We start from the raw sequence: 26,149 nt of genomic DNA, 5'->3' as shown, positions 1-26,149 counted from the left end.
GCAGCTTCTTGATCTCACTATCAGAGGTAAGTGATGCTTTCTTGGGTGATTTCAATTTGACTGATTTCAATTTGACTATTGGACCTAAATTCATGAACCCATCTCTCTCCATCAGGATTTGTCTGCTTTCTGGAGTAAAAATGGTAGTTTATGAAGTGACCGTCTCAACTGGCAACCGTGCCAATGCCACCACATTTAATAATGTCTTCATTAAGCTGGTGGGCACCAATGGGGAGAGTGACCGCACATGGCTCATAGGACTGAAAGGAACAGCTTCCTTCTATAAAGGAGCAGTAAGTCTGAAATGCATCCCAGTACGCGCAATGTTTGGTACACTAAACGTAGCATGTGTGAAAGTATGAGCATGAGTGTAGTGCTGCATTTGTCCTGGATGAAATCCCCAATTTGAAGAGCTGATAAACCGCACAGCCACATTTCTGTGCTTCAGTCTGACTCTTTATCCATTGTGCGTCATCGTTTGGTTCAAGTTTTTCTTTTCTATTTGTTCCAGGTGTCTACATTTTGTGTGACCTGTCCTAACTCCATCGGAAAGCTGGTGCTGATAGAGCTGGACAAACAGGGGCTCCCTTTTTTCCCTCAAGATTCTTGGTTCCCTTCCAAGGTGGAAGTGAAATCCCCAGAGGGAGACTTGTACCATGTTCCCATTTACCGCTGGATTGACGACAGTGAGGTTGTCCGCTTCAGAGAGGGACGGGGTTAGTAAAAATGTTGAGGTCTGGCACACTTTACATTTTCATTGACCACAGATAACATTAGAAATACAGGCAACCTTCAAGAATTCCATGCTACAATGTGGTTATTTTAATGATCTTTCTCCTCTTTTTTTAAAGCTCTGACGCTCTCTCAAGACAAGCATCATCTTGGCTTGTACAATCGGCAGCAGGAGCTGAAGCAGCGACATGAAGACTATCAGTGAGAGCTTAGTCTGAGCATGGACCTCAAATTAAGATCAAGCCTCCTCCGCTTTTGGTGGTTCTGCTGCAGGCAGCAGTGACTTTTACATGCGATGACAAGATGTCAATAACTTATGCTGAACCCAGAAACAGGGCGTCTGCCAAATATGCATTACCTTTATCTCTCCATAAAAAAACTTCTAAAATCTGCAAGTATTCCAAACACACACCTGCCCTAAATATAGTTTATTTTGAGCACCATATGTCCCGCTCCTTCACTTATTCACATTTCAATATCTAGGTAAGCCACTGAATCATTTGTTTAGCAGGCACACCGTTTTTAAAAGGCCAATTATGTGTCAAAATCTAATTCAAAATTTAAAAATTTTAACCTATACATCATATTCTACAAACTAAAGAATACATCTTTGATCAGTACCATTTTCCACAAAAATTCCAGTAATCATGCTAATGGGGATTTTAATGAAAATGAGAGAATGAGAAAAAGATCACTCCCTGTGATATCATAATGCTATAAATCCAAGAATGTTTTTTCAAAAATCATCCAGTCCTGAAAGAAAGCTTAACCCCCCCACCTCCAAAAAAAAAAATTTAAGTGAACTACCAGTGACCCAAACAAAAACAACAAAGAGTAACACACTAAAATCATGCTGGGAAAACACAACGAGAATAAAAGGAGGGCAAACAGTCTCATGCTGCTGATTGTCTGTGTGAACCTCTGATCACTTTCTCTGCTCTGATGATTACTCTCAGGTGCGCCACTCTCGCCTGGGAATGCAGGTAGAGGGGGAGGGAGCATTCAGGAGAGGGAGAGAGAAATGTAAAACACAACTACAAGTCATGTGCAATACTCATTTGGGGCCACAAGAATGCCTGATATAGAAATATAAATGGATTGACGTTTCACATTTTTATGCTCCCAAGTGTTAGCTAAAATGCTTACGCATATTGTGCCGAACTATTTAAGAATGTAGAAACACTGCTCATTTGGCCTGTCACTCTGTTTTCCTCATCCGTCCCCAGCTGGGACATTTATGTGGAGGGGATTCCCCACTACATGGAGGCTGATGACCCTCTTTCTCTGCCGCGTGAGGTCCGCTTCTCCTTCACCAAGACTGCAGAATTTGCTTACACTGCATCTGCAGGGTGAGATTCATCTTTTTTTATATTTCAGAATTATTGTCCTACAGGATATAATAATGTACAGTTATTTGATTTATTTTAAAGATAAGATGGCGAATACATGAGAATTGTATGAATTTGATCTAATTACAATGCTCATTTCATAGGTTCATAATACACTTTTGTGTTCTAGTTTGACTGAGTTGCATCTGAAGGGACTGGATGAACTTAAGGAGCCCTGGACTGATATTGAGTCTATCAACCGTGTTTTCTGGAACAGACGGACTTCCATATCAGGTACTTTAAGACTTAAATACTTACAGACCCTATTCAAATCAATTGTTCATTGGTTATTTAAATGACCAAAATCAAAACAGGTTACGACAAATGACAAATCAAGCCTGTTTATTGTAATAATATAAAATGTGACAATGATTTTTTTTAAAATAAATCTTACATTCTAACTTTTTTCTCTTTAAAACTGTTCTGTTCTTTTCCCAGATTATGTCCAGGAACACTGGAAGGATGATGACTTCTTTGGCTTTCAGTTTCTAAACGGTGTGAACCCCATCTTGATCCAACGCTGCACAGCTCTGCCTCAGAACTTTCCTGTTACTGATGACATGGTCTTCATCCATGGTCCAAATAACCTGGCGCAAGAAATGAAGGTACGTTTTATTTCATTCTCTCCTCAAAAAGTTTGACTGACGTGGTCTCTGCTCCATCCTCATATTTTTCTGGCCTGCTACTGAATGATGGGACCAAACACACAGTAAAATTCTGATTATGGATCTTTTATGCCCCCGCTACACTGAGAGGAGAATCAGTATTAATTTTGTAGTTTTGATGATTATAAATGTCACATTGATAAAAAGAAGTGTGGACCCTCCCAAACACACTTCGGGAAGTCAGTTTAGCAGTCAACAAGACCTTTTATCTCCCCTTGAAGTTTGAAAGAAACATACAAAATGGGCAGTTAGTGTAAATGTGTTAAAATACAACACTATGATATATATGTCATAATAAATTATCCCCACTAACCGTCTCACCCTCAGCTTGGTGGAAATAATAACACAATCTATTTACCAAACTACAAAATTTGGCAAAAACCATTATCCATTAATCTGCCAGCGTTATTGTAATTCCATCTACCCTGAACTCTTTTTGTCCTGTGGACATTCATGGGTATATTTTCCTTCACAATGGCCAAAATAGGCACATGCGTAGATATGAATTTCGCGGTACACTGGTTTCCTAGTGTGTCAGTCTCAAAGGTCCACACCACTATTGCGATATCTACTGTTGGGCTGCTCTTAAGGAGACAGCATCACCAAAATAAACCAGTTACCTTCCACACTAGGGATATTTAACACAAGTAAAAATATACATAATGATACGATGACAGATAAAAACAGTATTAAACAAAACACAAGTTACTGCAGAGTCAAATCCATAGGCAAATTTTATGTGTGCAAAAAGTTACCTGAATAACTCAAAACACCCTCTATACATTATTCACCTGGCAACTTCCGGATCATGTTTTCCTTCATGACACATGCCATGCATTTGGATTGTCTTTGTTGTACTTTGTAGTAAGTAACTGCAATGTAATTATCTGTATTTTCACCTTTGCTTACAAGAACAGGAACATCTACCTGTGTGACTACAAGCTTCTGGATGGACTTACAGCAAACGTAGTGAATGGGAAGCAGCAGTACATGATGGCTCCCCTCATCCTCCTCCAAAAAACACCTGATGATAAACTGATGCCAATTGCTATTCAGGTAAGTTAGAATACAAGTACAGCGAATGTCGTAGGTCTACATTAGACAGTTGATTGAAAGGGTGAAGTACTCATTGATGTGTCAGGATTTACCTGAGGGAAGATTTGAGAAAGATATTTTTTAACATCTGCAAGACATGAGTATATGTTAGCCCTTTTAATTGTTCTATTGAGGGTCCAATAAGAAGAAGATCTGGGTGTCATCAGTAAAAAAAAAAGGAAACTGATCTCGTGCTCATAAAATATATGATCTAGAGGTAGCATTTAAATGGAAAATGATAAAGGGCCGAGGATGGAGCCTTGAGGCACTCCACAGGTCAATGGAATGTGGAAGATTTGCATCAATCAATCACAACACAGATATTCATACTGTTGTACTGGGAATAAAAACATTCTAAAACTATATATTAACATCTCATCGTCAGTAGTCAGGGGAGCTGCAGTAAGATCTCATCGCAGTTCAAAACACTGAGTCATGTTAAGTCTTGAAAAGAATTATGTGTAAAAAAATGCATACAGTAGCACGAAGATGTGTAAAAATTAATTTAGGATGGCCCCCGAAACACAATTTATGAATTCCATTTAATGTGTGACAAGAAGCTGAAGTAGTCTGGTATGGAGCTATGATGTAAGATGGTAGTGTTGCCAAAGAGAGATCAAATGTAGTTTATTCATAGAACCCCAAATTGTCCCCCAAAAGCCCAATTTCATCTGTCATTAAACCTGAAATTCCAACGTCATGGAACGGTCTAAAACATGGCAGTTTCCAGATTTCCCTGTGTTACAGATCAGTTCTAATTATGTATTGTGACATTCATTTTATTCACAACACAAATCACATCTCCTTCTCTTCCCTCGTAGCTCAAGCAGACTCCAGCAGCTGACAATCCCATCTTCTTCCCGACTGATTCGGAGTACGACTGGTTGACTGCTAAGATTTTTGTGAGAAGTGCAGATTTCAACTGGCATCAGCTCAATGCTCACCTGCTGCGCACTCACTTGCTGGCGGAGGTTTTTGCAGTGTCACTGCTGCGTAATGTCCCCATGGTACATCCACTCTACAAGGTAACTTGATGGGACATGACAGAACTTAATGTAGTTCTGTTTGTAGTCTCATTACTATTCTATTTCAACTTCAAGAAACGTAATGTTTTATTTTTGCAAGATTGTAGCATCGTGTCTTAAAGACAAGTGGTGTTACTAACAGAGTTCCCTCTTCCCCTCAGCTCATCATACCTCACACTCGCTACACTCTTCAGATCAACTTCTTAGCTCGACGGCTACTCATAGCGGAGGAGGGAGTTTTCACAAAGGCAGGCTACCGTTCCCTCAATTACCTCAGTGATGCTTTGTACTTTTTTTCCTTTAAAAACATCTTTCACATATTTCCCTGTTGTTTAGTTTGCTGCCTCTGGTGGTGATGCCATGGTCGAAATTTTGAGGAGGTCGCTGTCCCTAACGAGCTACACCAGCCTCTGTTTACCCAGTGACATTTCTGACCGTGGAATGAAGTCGCTGCCAAACTACTACTACAGGGATGATGGACTCAAGATTTGGGGTATCATCAACAGGTACAGCAGGCAGTACCATTCCACAATGTGTTGGTTCTTTTCATTATAAAACAATGGTGAACATTCATTACTGTATTTACTCGTGTTTATGCCATATAAAAGCATACATACGTAAGTTTACTTCAGAATAGTAGAGTGCACTCAAAGGGCACATATTTTCTCCAAGTAGGCTAGATGTGAAGACTATGAGCATAGTATCATCAAAATCCACTAATACTAGAAACAAGCAAGTACTCCATTATTTGTATCTATATCTGTCATAAAATAAATTCTCTGTAAACATGTGCACACTTAGGAGTAGGTGGGGCTTGAATTGAAACTGGGCATAGTTTGATGTGAAAGTGGGAGGATCTTATTCTGTAAATTGGTATTTAAAGTCTGCAGTGGATACAGGTGAATCAGAAATTGCAAAATTTACATTTTTGATAAACATATGCAAATAAACTGGGTGGTACAGCAGTCCAGTGGGTAGTATTGTCGCCTGTTTCTTAATTATTGCAAGCTGAAACCTTAGTGAAAATTTTGTCCATAATTCACGATTATCAATGAAAATTCGATAGCCTCCTTTTAGACTCACGCATTTGAGACTTCAATCCTTCTGCTTCTCCTTCTGCTGCTCTTTTCCACACCTGCTTTGCTGTAATACATTCTTAGTCCACCATGATGTAACATCCTCTCAACGGTTTATGTGGAAACAAGCTCTTTCGTGGCATTGGTTGTCTTCATTCATGAAATTGTATCGTTGTGCATAAGCTTGTTCTTACTAACAGAAAGCAAAGCCTGATGACTATTTGTTACTTCTTGTTTCGAACGCTTCATGTAACTGGCAGTCACTCAGGACTGTAAAGACTTCAGTCTTTGCAATTACCATTACAATTTACCACGACCTGGATGACTAAGAACCTTCACCGTCATGTAAAGATTTTAGTGTTACAAGATGCAATAGACATTAGGGGAAGGGTTAGAAATAGTCACTTGGCTTTGCTTCCTGTCTGCAAGTGCGTATCAGCGGGAACTCTATTAAATTATTTTATTAAAGAGGCTATTTCTACCTCACTGTTTATGGAAACTTCGTAATCAAGGCGGAATGTGTGGTAACTACTTTATCTACATTTCTCACAGGTTTGTGGATGGAATCTTGAAGTACCACTACAAGAATGACGCTGAGGTCCAGCAGGACACCGAACTCCAAAAGTGGGTTGGGGACATTTTTGAATATGGATTCCTTGGCCAGAGAGACACAGGTGGGCTTCAAATAAAAGGTTGATGTTTGAATATTGGTCATTTATGTGCTCACTTATACTGTAGATGATGTCATCATTTATCATCAGAATGCAAATTTAAACAACACTTCACCCTAAAATTGTCATTTGTCACCCACCTGATTTGTGCTCAAAGCTATTGAGCCTGACCAGTTTTGTTACGCATTTTGTGGATTTAGAGAAAGCTTATGGCCAGGTTCCTCAAGGGACAGTGTGGGAGTTTCGGTGAGGGTTTAGGGTGAGTGGGGCCTCACTCAGGGCCGTCCAAGCTCAGTATTCTGAGTTCTATGGTAAAAAATCTGACTTGTTCCAGTGGCTGGGTTAGTCTCTACCAGGGTTGTGCCTTGTCATGAATCCTTTTTGCAATGATTATGAGCAGAATTCAAGGGGTTGTCATGGCGGTGGGTGGGTTGCAGTTGGGTGGGCTGAGGATTTTATTTCTGCTTTTTTGCGGATGATGTGGCTCTGTTGGCTTCTTTGGTCTGCGACCTTCAGCTCTCACTGGAACGGTTCGTGGAGTGGGAAGCAGCTGGGATGACGATCAGCACCTCAAAATTTGAGGCCTTGCTTCTCAACAGGAAAATGGTGGCTTGTATCTTGGGGTCATGTTCTCTGGTCAGGTAACTGTGGATAGTGACATGAGCCAAAGAATCTAGGCAAGGGTAAGGGAAGTTTGTGGTTCTCTGCTGAAATTGCTACCCCGGCAACCCGATTTTGGATAAGCAGTTAAAGATGGATGGAAGGATGGACTGTAACACAGTTTCTCTCCCATTTCCAGGAATTCCTGACAAGTTTACCACTGTGCCTGAGTTGGTCCATTTTGTCACCATGGTGATCTTCACCTGCTCAGCACAGCATGCAGCTGTCAACGGTGGACAGGTGAGTCCTTGTGTTTCACTGGAGTGACCCATTGAAATGTCTCTGTTCATTTAAGAATTTGCTGAGGGGTTTGAAGCTTTCTCTGAATTGAGAGAAGTGACCCTGGCCAAATAAATGATACTGGACATTGATGAAACAAACAAAACCTGTGTTCCATCCATGAAACATCCAGACATCCAACATAAAAATGATCACAGCAAAAACCAAAACAAAACACTATGATTACACTATGCTCAAGTTCAAATTAACAATGAAATTAAAGGGTTTTTAATGCCATAAATTCCTAACAGATGCTCTTGTAGTTTTATATTTACTCGAAATTTGAACCAAAAATAGATAAATATCGACGCCTCATTAACCCAATTGTGTGCTCCAGTTAATACCTCCGAGCTCCATTTATCTGAAGGTACCTGACTAAAAAAGTTCCTGAGAATGAAATCTTCAAGTGCGTTGTGTTCCTCATGTCATCTCCAAATGGGTCAGGAGCAGCGTCCAATTTAGTCTGGGTCAGCCCTTCGTTGGGCTTTTCAGCAAATTTGAAACAAGTCTTCTCAGGTGCATTTGAGTGTTCATCAGGGTTGATTAAGAAATGCTGTTGGATATCCACTGATGGTTTATTCATTGCAGTATGACTACGGTGGCTGGATGCCCAACACTCCCATCACCCTCCAGCGTCCCCCACCAACCACAAAGGGAACAACAAGTGAAGCTACAATGCTGCAGACGCTTCCTGACATCAACGCAACAGCACAGGGAATGGCTACTGTCTGGTTGCTCAGCAAACAGTCCTCTGACTTCGTAAGTGCCCCAGCATTCACGTATAAATTACGTTCGTAATTTCTAGATGCAGTGTCTGATTATGTTCAAAATGATTATCTTTTTGGAGTTAATGAATCATAGTTTACCACGAGTTCTTTTTCTCCTCAGGTCTCTCTTGGCCGGTACCCAGAAGAACATTTCAGTGAGGAGATCCCCAAAAAGCTGATAAAGGATTTCCAAGGAGAGCTTAAAGATTTAAGTGCAGCCATCAAAGCCAGAAACAAGAAACTGGCGGTCCCCTACACCTACATGGATCCAGAGGAGGTCGAAAATAGCGTGGCCATATAAGAATTCAACTAAATCTGTGTCTCATTCACTGTTGGCTTAGTTGTTAACATCACCATGGTAACCTGTAGCTGCAGTTGAACCCTCTCGGCTAAATCAGATCAGATTAGTATCAGGACCTCAGAGTTCATTGAAGCACTGCTGCATGATAAGAAAAGACCATGCTTTGTATCATACACATATCAGTCAAATGTACTTTATTTACATAACTGCTGTAGATTAATCTGAATATGGTGAATGTACACATGCATACAGAAAACCTTAATTCCAGCCCGTGCCCTTCATTGTCACAGCATACAATATGTAACTATGTGCTTTACAGGTTACCAAGCATTATACCAGAACACATACACATCTGTGCACTTTAAACAGAGCCTTGTACTGCACAAGGTTTCAATCTGAAAACATAATTTTCAATTTGAAGTCGAAATACCAACCGTTTTGAGATCTAATTAATAAAGATGTGAATTTTTACACAACAAAGACACCACACAACAAATGGGATCCTGAATCTTTAGCGTATGTACACACAACTACATTTACAATAATACAATTTATGAAAGCCTTAAAAGTTGTTGGGATCTTATAACAAACTGCACTTAATCTAACAGAGTAAATGTTGTGTAATATGCTGTAAAGTAATCGACGCATTTCAAGTATCTAAAAAACATGGTTTTTGAGTATTTTTAACAACTTTTACAGGCTTCTACAAAAGAATCAGGGTAAAAAATATTTCCTATTTCTTTCTTCGATCTCTAGAGTAGTAGGGCCAGAAGTAAGGGCACAAAATCGAGGATGAAGATTTGGATATTTGTTTTGCATGTTCAGAACTAAGTTGAAATACCATTTCAAGAATAAATTCAACATGCTGAGAATAAACATGAAATTTACAAAAATACTAGTGTGAATATGGCTGTATGTACAAAATGACTTGGGTAAAGGAATTGGAGAGATATTTAGATCTTTATAATCCAGTTAAATAACACAGAAATTGCCTCTTTTAGCACATAAATATTGTGCGACAATAATTACGAGGATTTAAAAAAAATTGTGCTGTAAATTAAGATGAAAGAGGTGGCCACGTTCACGCAAACTGTTAAGTAACTAGCAACAGATGCAATAATGAGCATTTTTCCTGGAAATTATATTTCAACATTATTTCGGATATTACAAAAAATCCTCTGACTCTTTTTTCTTATGCCTGGCCCTAAATTGTGTAAATGACTAAAGAAAGAAATAGCTGCAGTGTTTCGTTTGAAACTAGAACAGCTGCAAACCAAAAACTGAGATCATGCCATGATGTGTTTTACTGTGAGTCCACATCAGGTTTAAAAATGAGGACAAATACCATACTTTATTATTGTTGTTTTTTCACCTCTAATCTTGAACAATATATGTACCACCTCTGATATTTTGACACAAAATGCCACCTTGGCCACGTGGTCAAACAAATAAAGTAACGGCTTGTGGTTAAAGGCTCAAAGCAAAGCAAAAGCAGACTCCTACGGGAGGGAACGCCCTGCTCTCCAGGAGCAAATGAAGTAAACGTCGGCTTCTCAGCAGTGTGGTCTGAGCGCTGTCAGGAAGGGTGGAGGACGTTTCCATGGTTAGTACATACATGCAGTAAGAAGCTGAGCAGAGGCCGAGTGTGTGCAGCTGGGTTACACCCGTCATCTTCCATTCAGTCTTTTTAATTCATGGACAGTTGAAAAAGAGCAACACACTCTTCTGCAGGATGCTGTTGATGGGATGGCTGCAGGATGCATGGAAGGGAGGGAGGGAGGGATGAGTTAGAGCTGAGACAGAGTGAGGGGGAGTCACAACAGAGTCACTTCTCTTTGAGATGATTTTCCTTCCTGTCTTCCTTCTGCCTTTTGCTGTTCCGTCAGTCAGAGTCTCCTCAGATTGTGCTCTTCTGTGCAAGAGCCTTTCCTCAAGGTGATGTCATCCACAGCCATCTCGCCGCTCCGTCCTCGCCCACGCTCCCCCTTCAGAATCACCTGTTGAGCCCAGTGCATGTTAAGCCTCAGAGAAACAATCAGCACATGCTGCTTCGTGCAGACTGCTGATCTGATTCTTCTTTTCCAGAAATGCATTCGATCCCCTCTACTACTTCACTACTGTCAAGAAATAGCAGAATCAGCTGATATATCAGCAACTTCATTGTTGTACTTACACTTTCCAGGCCTGTTCCCCATAGTGTTATTTGGGTGTGCCTCCAGCCATTTCCACCTGTTCTTCCCCACACCGCTGGACTGTACTGCTTGCCCTTCTTCACAAACACTTGCAGCATGCCCACGTGGTGACCAGCCAGCTTGTGCCTAAAAGACAGGCACAGATTGCCGTCGTTCCAGGGCGGGGTCAGCGGGAGTACCAGCCTTGCCCCTCGTCCATTCCGCTTGTTGCCCACTTCAGGGATGGTCAAGTACCGCCCACCTTAGGGAGCAGATATAAACTTAATTTAATATGAGTATAGACATGCATTCACAGCCACAGCTATCAATCATGTACATGTATCACTGAATGTTATCAAATGCATACGATGTGTTTTAACTTTGTTGATCTGCTCTGTACTTATAACATCTGTCCATCCTCTTAAACGGAGGTATTTTTTCTTAAATCCATCAAAGGTCTAAAGATGGAGAACATTGTACCTACAGCAGGTTGTAAAGCCCCATGAAGCAAATTGTGATCTGTAATTGTGAGCTCTTCTAAATAAATCCAATTTGTCTTTGAAAGGTGTTAAAGGTGCATACAGTACGCATCGGCATGCTCTCTGCATAACTTATGAGCTTGTCAAAAATCGGTGCCAAAGCTGTCACGTGTTTGCCAGCAGCTGTCCATCAAAAGTATAAAAGAAAATAAGCATGGAATAACAAAGCAATGCTGTGTAAAAAAACATGCACAGTCGATGTGTCCACGGATTTATAAATGTTCGATGTTCAAACATGCATCATATTTAATGCAGGCTACTGTAATGTTGTGTGGAATTACTCTTCGTCAAATTAACTGCAAATGATTTCCCAGAGAATTTAAAGTTCTGGCAAAAACGTTTCTTTTCACAGATGAGGGAGCACAAACCACTGACATCGAGCTCCGGCCTGATTTTCTGGAAAACACACTAGACTGAACTGGCAGAACTAAACCGGCTGGAAGTGGGAGCCAGATGCAGTTAGTGTTGCTTCAGCAGTGCCAGTATGTTACTGCACGTCTGCTGAGTCCTCTCAACATAATTCAATATGTCCTCTCTGAACCTGAAGAAAAACAGTGAGTCACAGGTATCACTGCCTGCTCACATATCCGCTTCTCATTTGCATCGCTTTGTAGAGCAAAACACTAATCTGCAGAAAAGAGAAATTACTTCCCTCATGTAATTTTCATCTTGACCTGTAATTGAGAAGAAGAAATGGAGCCATTTACATTGTGCAGCTCTGTTTGTGTGTGTGTGTGTGTGCGTGCATGCGTGTGTGTGTGTGTGCGCACCCGTGTGTGTGTGTGTGTGTGCGCACCCGTGTGTGTGTGCGCGTGTTCAGCTATTTCCATTTGCTGACTGGAAAATAAACACTTTTCCATATTAAAGCTTTGGAGTGAGACTCCTGCCACACAATTACCTGACGGATCAGGCGTCGTCTCCCAGTGCAAGTCTCCATCTTTGTCCCTGATCCATCCGCAAAGACCATCATCAAAGGAGCAGCTCAGGTACCCCGACTCTAAAAAGAATTGAGCATACTTTTCAAAGAAGTGGATCTCACACACACACACACACACACACACACACACACACACACACACACACACACACACACACACACACACACACACAGGAAAACCACTTCATTCTCCTCTCTCTTAGGCTTCACTTGAGTCCTGTTGAGGGTCTCTAACCTTAGCAGAGGAGTGTTGATGTTCCCTCTGATGACGACAGAATAAAAAGCTTAACATTTGTTCTAACGCAAATCTCTTCAGACAGAGACGATGCATCACAAAAAACTACAAGTGGAAGTTGGCTTGCATAATTCATAGACATGAAGTGCAATAAAGTGCAGTTATAATATTCAATAACTAACAGTTTCTTTCGTGGTGATGGCTAGAAAAACAAAAAAGTAGGGGAAAGTAGGCTGCGACGGACTGGCGAGCCATCCAGGGTGAACCCCGCCTCTCGCCCAATGCCAGCTGGGATAGGCTCCAGCCCCCCCTCCCCTCGTATCCCTTAAGGGATAAGCAGTATAGAAAATGGATGGACAGAGGGAAAGTGGGTCATCCTATTATCCAAATATTGCTGTCCACATGTGTTAAGAAATAAGAGCAACATTATCAAAAATTAATCACATATATCAATTTTGGCGATGACAACCAGTTTCAATTGAAATACATGATGGTAAATTTGTGAGTAAATGAATAGATAAACTTCAGAGGGGGAAATCTATTTAGTTACTTCTCTTGCATCAGAACAGATTTCCCTGTTGACAGGCAATGTTGCTCATAAAAATTAAAAAGAGCATAAGCACTTCTGAAGTTCCACTGTTACATGAATTTATTTAATTTCATGAATCTTGAATAATTTAGGGTGTGATTTATGAAGTCTCCTCAATGATCTATTCATTAATTTATGTGTTTTTGTCATAACAATTGTCCAGCTTTTTGTATTTTATGTATTTTTATGTATTAGTGTATTACCTTAAAAAGCTTATTTAAAAAAAAAGAAGTGTCTTCTTCCTCTATAAAATTTACACAGCCGAGGCGTAATGCTGCCCTCTACTGGTAACTTAAATGATGCATTTTTGGTGAAACAAACACGAAAACAAATACATTTTTGGTTTAAGTGTCATATTTAATAGTGGTTAATTACTTTGACCTAATATAGCGACCGTAATGCCATCTTCTCTTTATAGGAACTTGATATCACTTACTTGAGTACTTTGTAAGAAAACTAATGTACTTCTGAGCAAACAATTAATTATCAAAGCCATCAAATCGCCTCAACGTTAAAATGGATGACATGTCTGGTAGCGTTTTCTGGGCTGCCAGCCATTATTTTAACAGATAAGACCAGATGTCATGTGTCACCTTCTCTTAAAGGCTCATCACAACACATCTGGTCACACACCTCCACTGCAGCCATGCCCACGGCAAATATGGATCATCAGTCATAATTACAGCCAGACTGATTTGCAGATATATTGGAATTTGCTTGTTGGCAAAGGCTTTTATACCAAATAAAACTACAAACCAGCTGAAAAGCCCAAAACTGGAAATTAAATGTGGACGGCAAGCCAAAAGTAAATACAATGTGGTGCCAGAATGTCTTTTGTCCATGTGCCTCTTCATTCCGTCATGGGTAAATAACATCCTGCACCTTATGGCGGGTCACACTTTGCCCATAAACCCCACTATGAGCAGCCCTGAGTTTGAGAGTTTGTCCTGCTGCAGCTACATTGTTTACAGTCCTTTCATTGCTGCCTCAAGCAGCAGCATCTTTGAGCTAAGATGCTACGGCAGCTGGTGAAGCAGGGAATTGTTGAGTGTTGCGTTCACTTGCAATTATTCAGTAAAAATTTCAGCAAGCATTTCTAGCCGTAGTATTAATCAAAGTTAAAATGTAAATGTAAATTAATGTAATTTAATAATAGATGTCAGATTTTCCACCAGACAAGCTGAAAGTTTCCGCTGAACATTAATATCAGAGAGAAGTGCTGCATGTCTAGATTCTGCTGCAGAGCTTTACTATTTATTAGTGGTATATATCACAACGCTGCTAAAGACGGTATGTTTTGAATGAGTAACGTGTTTCTGAATGAAATTAATTGAAAAAAGGATCACAACAAACCTGCAGAATGAATCTCATCAATTAAGAAATGTTAGTTGCTGGACTAGAATTAATATGATTAGGTAAAGTTTCAAGGTACATGTGATGAGGGGGAAATATAGTTACAATGATCAAATCGTTGTATAGGTGTTATCATATTGAGATTAAACAAGTTAAAATTAATGTAAGCAACATAAATCAGATTTTTTTTTTTTTTAACACAAGAATATCAGTAAATCCAGCATCTGCTGTGTTCTAGTCGTTATAATGAACTCTGAAGAGCAGAAGAGACCAGATTGTCCCTGTCAAATGTGCTTTGTGTACCTGGATCATCCCTGGCTTCATCTGCCGTGTTACCCAGCTCAATGTCAAAGTCGATCCCCAGGACGGTGTTATGGTCATGGTTCCGAGGGACTGAGGAGACACAGATTAAGATGAAGCATTAACAAAGGTATTATACTTGCCCTCTTGCATTCTTGTTTGTGGCTATTGTGTTTCATTCCTGCAATGTGACAACTGGACCAACACAAGGACGAATCAATATCGAGGTTTAGAGTGAGAATAACTTCAGCTGAGCACATTTAACAACTGTAGAGACCTGAGAAACAAACCACAGAACAACTGTGAAACATAAAATAAGACACGCACACCCGCAAACAGGCACACACACAGCTTATCCTAAAATAGTAGTTTTCCTTCTCCAGTGGGGTCACACTAAAGGTCACCCTGTCTTAATAGAGGCTGGCTGAAAAGTGACGCTTTTCCATCTCCTTTTACTGCTGCAACCTTTTAGAATCATCCTCATCTTTACTGGTTTTAAACACCTTTAATACACACAAACCTCATCACTTTAGTATGTAGCGTCAAGTCAGTGAAATTTAATGAGACAAACGATCAATGAAACAAGCTGCGGCTTTACAGACAGATTCCTGCTCTGATGCCATGAATGTACTTTCACCCGCACTTGAACTGTCAGCCCCCCCCCCCCCCCCCCCCCAGGAACCCCACAGGTTCTCCCCTCCAATCAGCTGCAGGTAGAAAAGGGCTCATCACCGCACTGAGTCAGAAAACCTGGCAGGCAGTGATGTCTCCCGACAGCCAAAGGAATCCCAGTGAGGAAGTGACACTCGCACCAGACGCTCCAGTCATCCCTGGCATCCAGGTCTCTAGGTCTGTGCGTGTGTGCGTGTGTGTGTGCGTGTGTGTGCGTGCGTGTGTGTGTCTGCTTTTTTTATCATCCCCTCAGAATCCTGCATCCGTTCTTAGAGTGTTTGCTTCTGATTAAGGTAACAGTAACTTGAGCACTGACATCAAGTATGAAATAGCTGTTCTATTCTGATTCAAGCGAAGACACGCAAACATTTTTAGAGCGTTAATCATAAAGTCAAATATTCGATTTATGTATCTATCACATAATCAGGTTGCCCATCAGCCGCAATTATGAGACATAAGAATCCCAGAAAATGCTTAAAAATAAAAATAGAACGCTACAATATGACGTACACAAAAATTAAGACTAATTTGAATTCAATAGATTTCTCCTGGTTTTAAGCATTTCAATTCATTCAAATTACAAAAACAAAAGAAAAGAAAAAGTACTGTAAAAGAATATATATATTTATCAAGTTGTATGGACATAACACACACACGCACACATGCACGCATGTGGAGCATAGGGTTACTTCAGACAGGCCATGAAGTCAAGCTCAGCCCTGCTATGTCAGCTGATGATCAGCTGTTCCACACCCGCCCACTTCAGCTGGTGACCCAGTTCCCTTCTTCCTCCTTCGGCTCAGCTGATTCACTTCCTCGCTACTTGCAAAAGTCAATCATGCTGCCTTCTTTAACCTGCTTCATCCTTCTTTTACACTTACACCCCTTTTACATGCTAATGTCTGACCCCATTAATGTCCTTTCTCTTGTTGTTGTTACCCTATGGGGCTGTGCGTGTGTGTGTGTGTGTGTGTGTGTGTGTGTGTGTGTGTGTGTGTGTGTGGGGGGGGTTCTTTGCCATAGCTGCTCTCCTTGCTTTTGGCCTATGTAAGCACACAGCACATTCTGGGAGTCCCAGAACAGAGCCACTTGATGAAGGTGGTCCTGACTCAAATGAATTTTGCTCCGACTACACTGAAAGGGTTCTTGGGTGGGAGTTTTCACAGGTCACAGAGGAGCATATAGTCCTTCAAAGAAAATTATGGTTGGGTTTAGAAAGTATGTCTATCTGTGTTAGCATTAGATAGAGATTGATAAAATACTCACGTCTACATGATAAGTCTGTCCTCCCACATCCTTCCTCCAATTTAAAACCTCATTTAGCAATATTATCATATTATCAGTACTTAAACACAATTGAGCGCTCCACTTCAATTCTCTGGTAAACACATTGTTCTGAAACGTATCTATTTGAGCCAGAATATACAAAGGATTAGCTAAAAGTTTTGGAAACTGAGCAGGAAAGATTGAGGTACAGTATGCTAACCTGCCCATCCACTATCAGTCATTGTGCTAAGCTAATTAGCAGCCAGCTGGCCTTCGTGGATCCCAGCTCCTTACACACAGAGGAGAAAAGGGTATCTACCTTCCATCCTGGCTCAGGGAAAGATGGACGGTAAGAATTTTTTTTTTTTTTAATTTGGTTTGCTCCTTTGTTACTTTCACTTTAGCCTGGTCCATCCAGGTGCAACTGTCAGACTTAACTGCCGTGACAATATTTTCATCTAATTCTTGGAAAAAGAGCTTCCTTAAATGTTGATTATTCCTTTGGCTGACCTATAAACATTCAAGGTTTTCATTGGACAACACAATCTAGTTGACCGCACAGATCCAAACTGAGAGGAAAATGTAAATCTGTGATTACGGCTCATACACACACCTTCACAAGAAACACGGCTGAGGAGTTTTTCATAACATGAGCTCTTATTAATATCATCCCTATTTCGGTGTTATTATTTGAATAATTGCTCGGTTGCGTCTCTCCTCCCTCCCACGCTCATCTTATTCAAACATCTTCAGGAAGCTCGGTTGCTAGAACTGCTCTGCGGTGCAAACTATTAGATTGATGTCCTTCTCAAGCCATGCAGACAGGTGTTAATGTAATATTCTATCCCTCTTCCTTTTCTAATTATGTGATGCCATCTGGTAAGGTGAGCAGGAGCCACAGTATTTCACCTCCTATCCTGAGATGTGCTGTTGCATCTCAGCAGATATTTCTCAATTATAGGAGCTGTACATTTTGCACCACTGACTTTTTTTTTTTGTACCTAAATGCACGACAGACAAGATATGGAACTGCCATTAGACTTCTTACAAAAACAAAAATGAAATTTGTTTTCAATTTCCATTGCTTGCTTGATAAGTTCTGTGAATTCTCTGTGTATTTATTGGCAAGTTTCATCAAGAAAACCAACCCAAACACACAAAGAACAAAACAAAACAACATTCAAGCTTTCCGTTTCCGTTAGTCTGGTTCTTACTGTGGACATCCCCTCTCTGTTTAGTGACCTCCTTTTGGATGGTGTTGTCAACAGGGGTGACGTTTGGTGGTGTTGGGGGCCGCCTGGTGGGAGCCACTGGCCGTGGTGTGATGTAGGGCTTGCGTGTTGGTGTGGGTGGTTTCCTGGTGGGGATGATGGGCTTCCTGGTGGGAACTGATGGCTGGCGTGGAGGTGGGGTGGCCCTCTTTGGAGGCAGAGGTGCTTTGGTTGTGGTTGTTGTGGTGGCTGGTGTTGTTGTTTTGGGGATAATGGGGAAGATTCTCCTCTGAGTCACTGGTGGGCGGGTGGTGGTGGTGGTCCTCCTCTGATCTAAGTCAGGGAGTATGTTGGGATGAATTGGAATCAGCGGGGGATCAATAACTACCTTAGGAATAGCTGAAAGAAAAAGAGAAGGCAGAGGAAGCACAAAATGAAAAAGCGCACCTAAGTGTTAAAGCAATACTTCATCCGAAATTGTGTTTTGCTTTTCAAGCACTCACAAATAGGCCTTGAGGTCACAAAGACTTATTTTCATTGCTGCATCACGTCTTTGTGCCTCCAGGAGTCCCGGAGCCAAGGACTTATATTGAGCTTGAAGCTAACAGTACCTCATGGCCACCAACTACAAACAAAAGAACAACTCTCAAGCGCATTGTCCAGTATAATCCACCTCTCTTTATTGGCCGTATGCTCACACTTCGATTTAAGCTAAAACCAAACTATAACACTTCTAGCTTCCGTGAACTTGTGTTGATGAGTGTTGGAAAGTCGTTTCAAATAAATTCACATGCAAGTTGTGTTTAAGGGTTAGTGTTGAAGGGTTTCAGTTTGTGGAGAGTTTTGCTGTGGTTTGTATTTGGTAGCTATGGGGCAACCATTAGCTTCAAGCTAAATATACATGGATGGCTCTTTCTCCACTCTGGATTCACAGAGAAGTGACACAGCAGGGAAAAAAACCTCTTTAGTGAACTCAAAACTTCAATTAGTCAGTATTTTATCGTAAAAGATACTTGACACTTCAATAGCGCTTTGATGTGCCATTGAATCACGGTCTTAATGCAATTATTAATCTCAATTTTACAAATGACAGCTTTCTTCAAAAGTCTCTTTTTCTGATAAATAAAAGTTAGCATCAGAAACAAACGAGATGTTTTGAAATTCACTGTACCAAAATTAAAAATTCACATTCAGTCTCAAGATTTTAAGAGGGTTTTAAACCCTAAAGACACTCCACATTAGGAGACTTTCTGCTTTCAGGAAAAATCAATAATAAATATGTATATCTTCTTATAGTGGCTTTTCATCTGTTTATCTGCTCATCCTGATGACTAATTCCTCTTTTTCATAGCCAGAGGCCTCACAACAGCAGGCTAAAGCTGCTTGCTGTGTGGTTGAGTGTGTGTATGCGTGTGTGTATGTGTCTGAAAATAGTGCGTGTTCTCATCCAGGCTCCTGTGCCCTGGAAATCACCCTTTGTGTACTGATGTCATCAAAGTTACACCTCCTTCTCCTTTGTTCCACCGCACATTCTTCATGTCAGGAACCCAGGCAGCGAACCGAGGGGTTTGCGGGGGCGAAGGGGTGGAGGGAGGGGTGGCTTCGTGAGTGAGGAATGAGAGTGGACAAAGGCAAGCAGTCTGAACTCAGTTATTGCCTTCTCAGGTTGCAGGGGACTTTGATATGTGATGCACAAATTGGATATTGGAACTCAACTCTCACAGCAACCTGTGGCTCACGCCCTTTGGACAGGCGACAGGGTGAAGTATATGCAGCACAGTGTGCCAAGAGGCATCCTCTCTGCTCTGTGGACTGTTACACCATTTGTGGCTGTTAGATGATTAAATTAAACTGTGGAGAATAAATTACTTCTTGTCTACTGAGCTGCCGTAAAAACTGCAGACGCACAGGGTAATGAACAGTGTGTCAGCAAGGAGAATGAGACGAACTACCAGGGAAAGAAATATTTCACATCTGACAACAATTCTCCCTTTTTATTTTTTATTTTTGCCTGATTAAAATGGGTAAACGTCAAAAATTGAGACTCACTCTGGGAACATGTGATAAGGGAGTGCGGTGATTTAAGTAAAGACTGACAGCTATTACAAAGAAGAGAATTTCAGGCCCACTCTCAGCTTGCAAGGCTATTCCTCCCACTCACTTGCTTTCCTACCTTTCAAAAAAAAATGGTGGCAAAGAAAACAAAAAAATGTGAGGCCCCTGTTCCTTTTTTTGAGTGGAAGTGGGGCTCGGGTTTTGTTCTCATATCTTACGTTTGCAGTCGTGGCCCATCCCCCTGTAGCCCTCTTTGCATTTGCACTTGTATGAGCCTTGCGTGTTGTAGCAGGTGGCGAAGCTGCTGCAGGGAGTCTGATCTAAAGAGCATTCATCCACATCTGAAAGATAGTGGAAACATAACAGTATTCAGCGACTGGAGTGCAAATGTTAAAAAGCTTCAGGAAAAAAAAAAAACAGAATAGCAAAAGCAAATTGCCTCACATCCATTTTCTAGCAGTGCTAAAAAACACATGCTGTTATACATATTGTTATCAGCAGAATTTAAAACGATAACTGTGATCCCTGCATGAATGCCAGGACAAAATCATTCTGAGTTTTACTGTGAAAATACAGAACTGCAAGGGCTTTAAGGCAAGATTGTAGCAAAATACTAAATACATCTTTATAAATTAAATTTCACCACTCAAACATTTTTCAGGTTCTAAAATTGGAGATGTGTATGTGTTGTGGTAAATCATATACTGCTATGATTTAAGGTAAGGCTTGGATTTGTATGGCATATATATATATATATATATATATATATATATATATATATATATATATATATATATATATATATATATTTTTTTTTAATTTTAGATTGCAGGTAAAGATGTTCCAAAAGTGAAGTTTTAGACCGAACTCTGATAACGTAAAACTGAATGAAAAGTTTTAATTAATTTTGTAATGATTTGATGGTAATTCATCAAAGCTGAACTATTTTCAATTGTGCCTTCATTATCTTCTTGAAATCAGACAGAAAATATGAATCAATGTCTTTCGTTTTCAATTTAATTATTTTAGTATTTTTTTTCTTTCACTTCTTTAATCTATTGCAACACCTTGGTTGATGTTATTTTGATGCCCGACCCATTTCAGACTAAAGTGGCACTAATATTTGAGGTGTTTTCTAGACTGCTGTGCTGAAACAAATTAAAATAAACAAATCGAGTTAATCTGGGGCAGCATGGCTCAGAGGTAGCCTGGCCATCCAGTGACCGAAGGGTCGCTGGTTTGAGCCTCACTTCCCCCGGTGACCTTGTCCAAGTATCCTTGAGCAAGATACTGAACCCCTAATTGCTCCTGATGGCCCTGTGAGGGACTGGCAAACAGAAGGGGAACCCCGCATCTCACCCAATGTCAGCTGGGGTAGACTCTGCCCCCCAGCCCAGCGACCCTTAATGGGTAACAATAGAAAATGGATGGATGGAATTGAGTTAATCACAATCAACTTCAAGATTAAACTACGAGTATTCAGTTGTGTTTTGGGGCTGTTAATTCAACACAGAGATACATGAAGACTGGTTCGAGGAATATATTTTAACCTTATTTACATCACGGCTTGGGTTATTTCTAAATAAAGTATCTATTAATTTTTTTGGTAAAAACCTGCTGTGACACCTCATACATTTTGTAAAACATATTTGAGTTAGTCATATGATTTATTTGCATTAAAGATGAAATTAATGCAAAAGAATTCCAGATTAATCGCGAGTGTTAATGATTTAACACGTGCACAACTACTAACAATGCGTCGTATGCTTTATATGGCATATTGTTATTTTGAAACGTTTGCATTCAAATCTAGTGGGCTAAATGTCACATTCATCAAAAAATTACTTACCTACACTGATGTGTGTGCCATTTGTATGTTTGGGTCAATGCTCAACCCATGATCAATCATCATGTGCGTGCGTGTGTGCATGTGCGTGTGTGTGTGTGTGTGTGTGTGTGTGTGTGTGTGTGTGTGTGTGTGTGTGTGTGTGTGTGTGTGTGTGTGTGTGTGTAAGAGCAGTAGTACCTATGCACTGGTATTTCCCGTTGATGTACTGCAGGTCAAAACCTTCATGACACTTGCAGATGTAGCTACCGAAGGTGTTGATGCATTTCCTGAACCTTGGACACACCGCTATTCCTGTTGCACACTCATCCACATCTGCAAGAGAAAGGAGATACACATCATCATAAACAGGAAAACAATATTCAAATTAATGCATAATATATTCATCCTTGTTCACTTATGCTTCATTTTAGAGCCTGATACATACCATATAATACATTCAAAATGGCACAAAATTATTTAATGCAAAACTTAACAAACATTTCTATTCATACCAGAAGATTTTTGTACCTTCTCTTATTAGTATTCATTTATGAATATGGTTCATTACACATTCAGTGAGCAGTACAATGCAAACTACCTTCTTTCATTATTCAAAGACCTATTCTAAGTGTCTCTGTTGATCACCTTCCGAGGCATGTGGGCATTAATATTTAGACACAGCGAGGCTCAAAGCATTTGCCTTAAAATCATTAATTTATTTGCTGCATAATGCAGCTGAGGTGCACTGTTGCCACGGGGACTGTTCATTGAAATGACGTGAGAAACTGAGACACCTGTACCTGCTCAGCAAGTATGCAGGAGAAGTTAAAGGGTAGAGTTAGGTCATGTTGAGGATCTCATCAGCAACACACATCACCCCAGACTCATCCAATGAAACCATTTTTCAGGTGATGTTTTATAATAAATGACAAGTAAATGGATCCAGCCTTGGCCAGGAGAAAAAAGTCATCAGATGGTACCCGACTTTCACAGAGTGTTCGACCCACAACTCTCTCCATTTGGTGAGCCCCCGCCGGTGGCCAAGTCACCACCGCCTTCCTCCAGGCTTCCAGCTGGTGTCCTCTTCCTCGCTTGCCAGAGACAACCAACAGGAGGCCTTTTCTGCTTCCCCCACCCTTCTGGCATCCCACTTGCACTGTGAGCAGCCATGGTGTCCAACCATTCCACCCGCAGTCCTGGACAAGTCATTCATAATTGGTCTTCTGTTCTTGGACTGTCAGTTCCACTGTGATTGTTTGTTTTCCAGGGAACCAGACAACAAAACTGCTTCTAGAAACTGGAGTTGTCAGGGTGACCCTCATCACCCACTTCTGGGTTTATCGCCCCACTCAAAGTCTTTGATTAGAATCAAATGTGAGTGTGCTTGGGTCTTAGCAGTTTCTAGATATTGAACAGGAAAGATCTTGGACCAACATAACAACCAGGACTGAAAGAACAAGATCATGAATACAAACAGCCGGATTAGGTTTCCTCAGGAGGGTGGCTGGTGTCACCCTTAGAAAGAAAGAAAGAAAGATGAGGGATGTCCCTGCTCATTTGCGCTGAAAGGAGGAGACACTTGGGCTCCTCCCTATGGGTTCCAGGCACATCCTGCTTTGAGGAAACCATGGGGCAGAGGGAGGACCAGGTGGAGGAACTACATCTCCACACTGGCCCAGGAGCCCTTCAGGATCCCCCAGTCAGAGCTGGTCAATGTGGCCAGGGTTGGGGCAGTCAGAGATTCCCCGCTGGTGTTGCTACCCCCACGACCCAAATTCAGATAAGCGGTTGGAGACAGATGGATGGTGTTGGACAGTGTTCTACACATCATCAAAACATCAAATGAACACTGGAGATCATAGTGGCCCAAGCTCTGGTCCAAGAGTCATTAGTTACCCCACCAAGGAGGTAATGTGATCTAATGGTGTGCTAGTGGTGTGAATCTGTTGTCTGTTAGCAGGATGACAAATCAGCTTTATGTCATTTGGTCGGATGACATTTTGTAACTGATCTGGATCTCATGACCTTATTTCTTCTCTCTGAGAATTTTTTGATTCCAAATTTTGACCTGTGCTCACAATTAGCTTACTTGAAAAAATACACTCTATAAATAATTCTACATAAAGCAACAACTTTAAGAGGGGATGTGGAAACATTCCAGTTAGCTCTTGCTGACACCTGTAGAAAGCAGCCATTCCTTCCCTCCCTCCATCTTTCTTCATGATTGATGTGCATCCTGTTTTAGACATCCGCCCCCCAATTAGCTGGCCCTCAGACAAGTGGCAGTGTAACAGGAACAGCCTAGTCTGGAACAGCCTGTATTTAAACCCGACACAGGTTAACTGCCTCAACTGGCCTCCTCCATCTGTTACCTACCCATCCAAGGAGCTGTGCCAAAAACGTAATGAAGGAAAGGAGGATGTGATTGAGGGTAGATAGGTGAAAGGGGGTGGGGGTGTTTTCCTGATCACATTTCATCCGTAAAAATCAAAGGAGGACAAATGGCATTAAGTCACCATTTGGTTGACATGGTTTAAGTGCTGGGGTGCCGATTCAAAGGAGGAAGAAGTGTTGGTAAATATTTTGGATGAATTTCAGTTTTGCTTGCTAAGAGGTTTTTGTTTGACTTTCCAAATTGCATTTTCACAGCCAAGATTTCTCTCTCGCTCTGCCAAACACTTGCCTTTGATTATTACTTTCAAAAAAACAAAAAAAACAGCATTCCTGTTCCTGTCATGATGGATTACGTGAGAAGCTCTTGTAGGGAAGTGGTATCATGAGGCTCAATTTTCATGCCTGGAGAAATAAATAAAGACTGTGACATCACATACCCATGCAGGTTCTTCCATCAGGAGCCAGCTGTAGCCCCGGTGACGGACACTGACATCGGACCTCTCCTTTCAGCACCTCGCAGCCGTACTGGCAGTTGGCCATGCCACAAGTGCGAGTGTCTGAGAGATGCAAAAGGAAACACATATTTAGTGTCACACGGGTGAGTGCTGGTGGAAAGTTTATGTTCATTTCTCTCTCACTCCCTCTCTTTCATGCCCACATACACATGCCGACTTAAACCCATCCTCTGCCGGTGTGAGAGAGCCAGACCGCTCAGCAGCCTTTTGTGATATTAGCCAAACTGATCCTGGGGTGCTGACAACAGAACACTGCACACTATGCCATTATTAGATTCCTGTGCTATGCAGTCGCTCTGCTCACACCTCCGCCCACACAATCCTTATTCTTTCCTCCACCTAAAGACTCATAATCCATCTCCACCTAATCAAAGCTACCCGTTGTTGAGCTACGCAGTGCTGATAAAAACCTGCAAAATCAGGATATAATGGAACCAAAATTTGTTCAGCCCTCCTTTCTGGATAACTTCTGACCCTCAAAAGGAAATTAAAAGCGAGGCTCATGCTGCTACGACTACATCAGCTGCTGAAGGCCCCCTGAAGCATAGCGTGATAACCGAGGCAGGCCGGGCTGATTAAACGCTAGAGTGATCTATTGATCAAAGCAGTAGAGGGAGAGAAACCAAGAGCAGCAAGGTGTTTAACATTATCAAGCTATCATCACACACCAACACTGAGGTGTTGCCTCAAGTGGTGAGCAATCCTGACTTTAAAAGAGGGGAAATGAATTTTCTTTTTGATAAAAAGATAGAAGAAAAACTGATGAAAATGAGGATTTGTGCCACGATGGAGCGGTGAAGGGAGAATAGTTATCAGGTAGGAAAGACAATTTACAGGGAGACATGCACAGACATCCTCTTCCATCCTGTGAAAGACCTCAGGGCAACCAATAAGAAGTGCGCTCAAGGGTGTGAAGATTTTCTTTCATATCTTTCATTGTAGGTGCTTCACAGGGGTCTCCTGGTCTTTACAGCAGCTATAATAAAGTGAATCAACATGGGGCTCTAATCAAAACAGTCTATAAAATAGCTTGCAAAGCTGCAGTCAGAGGTTCTCAGACGAGTGGTACAAATGTGTTCTATACAAGAGAGCATAAGTCATCAGGATTGCCTTGTGCATGACTTCAGAAGACCATAACGAGCAGGAGAAATTCTCCCCGGTATCTTATCCAGGTTAATCCAAGAATCAAAACAATGCCTGCAATAATCGAAAAACGTGCGTTTTTGAGAGACATACTCACTTCCACAGGTCCCATCAGGCATCAGCATGTAGCCGTTCAGGCAGTAGCACTTGTAACTCCCGTATGTGTTCATGCACCTGTGTTTACATGGCCGCGGCTTCAGCCCGCATTCATTCAGGTCTGCAGACAGACAGAGACGGCGTTAGCGGCCTGGAGGACAGAAAGACAGGCCCTCCTAAGCAGAG

The 26,149-nt window shown here is 41.2% G+C and overlaps 2 protein-coding genes across 4 annotated transcripts in view; one reads left to right on the top strand and one right to left on the bottom strand.

Annotated features, from left to right (window-relative positions):
* On the top strand, positions 1–10,405 carry LOC147257625 (hydroperoxide isomerase ALOXE3-like). Its single transcript, XM_086211655.1, has 15 exons — positions 1–26; positions 116–293; positions 512–716; positions 852–933; positions 1,959–2,081; positions 2,251–2,354; positions 2,559–2,725; positions 3,698–3,841; positions 4,702–4,905; positions 5,067–5,153; positions 5,242–5,411; positions 6,534–6,655; positions 7,452–7,552; positions 8,180–8,350; positions 8,480–10,405. The coding sequence occupies exons 2-15, from the start codon at positions 141–143 to the stop codon at positions 8,657–8,659; spliced, it is 2,013 nt and encodes a 670-aa protein (XP_086067781.1). The 5' UTR covers positions 1–26; positions 116–140; the 3' UTR covers positions 8,660–10,405.
* The window catches only part of npnta (nephronectin a), a 50,893-nt gene continuing 33,590 nt past the window's right edge, over positions 8,847–26,149 (bottom strand). For all 3 annotated transcript variants that reach the window (XM_086211656.1, XM_086211658.1, XM_086211657.1), the window contains 9 exons: positions 25,965–26,084; positions 24,647–24,766; positions 22,014–22,148; positions 20,206–20,328; positions 17,936–18,331; positions 14,787–14,876; positions 12,268–12,366; positions 10,833–11,092; positions 8,847–10,656 (listed from right to left, as the gene is read on the bottom strand). In XM_086211656.1, the coding sequence (XP_086067782.1) occupies positions 10,546–10,656; positions 10,833–11,092; positions 12,268–12,366; positions 14,787–14,876; positions 17,936–18,331; positions 20,206–20,328; positions 22,014–22,148; positions 24,647–24,766; positions 25,965–26,084 (1,454 nt within the window). In that variant the 3' untranslated portion in view covers positions 8,847–10,545. The remainder of the gene's footprint in view (positions 10,657–10,832; positions 11,093–12,267; positions 12,367–14,786; positions 14,877–17,935; positions 18,332–20,205; positions 20,329–22,013; positions 22,149–24,646; positions 24,767–25,964; positions 26,085–26,149) is intronic.

Source organism: Aulostomus chinensis, chromosome 8, assembly GCF_037954235.1.
Source record: "Aulostomus chinensis isolate RoL2024-O1b breed Wild chromosome 8, RoL_Achi_v1.0, whole genome shotgun sequence".
NCBI lineage: Eukaryota > Metazoa > Chordata > Actinopteri > Syngnathiformes > Aulostomidae > Aulostomus > Aulostomus chinensis.
Note: the sequence above shows the minus strand (reverse complement) of the source record. Positions and strands in the feature narration are given on the sequence as shown.

Bases quoted from the DNA above. Each gene is read 5' to 3' on its own strand.
- LOC147257625 (XM_086211655.1), top strand. From the start codon at position 141: ATGGTAGTTTATGAAGTGACCGTCTCAACTGGCAACCGTGCCAATGCC. The intron at 717-851 runs GTTAGTAAAAAT...CTTTTTTTAAAG, and splicing joins CCGCTTCAGAGAGGGACGGG to CTCTGACGCTCTCTCAAGAC. The intron at 2,355-2,558 runs GTACTTTAAGAC...TTCTTTTCCCAG, and splicing joins CAGACGGACTTCCATATCAG to ATTATGTCCAGGAACACTGG.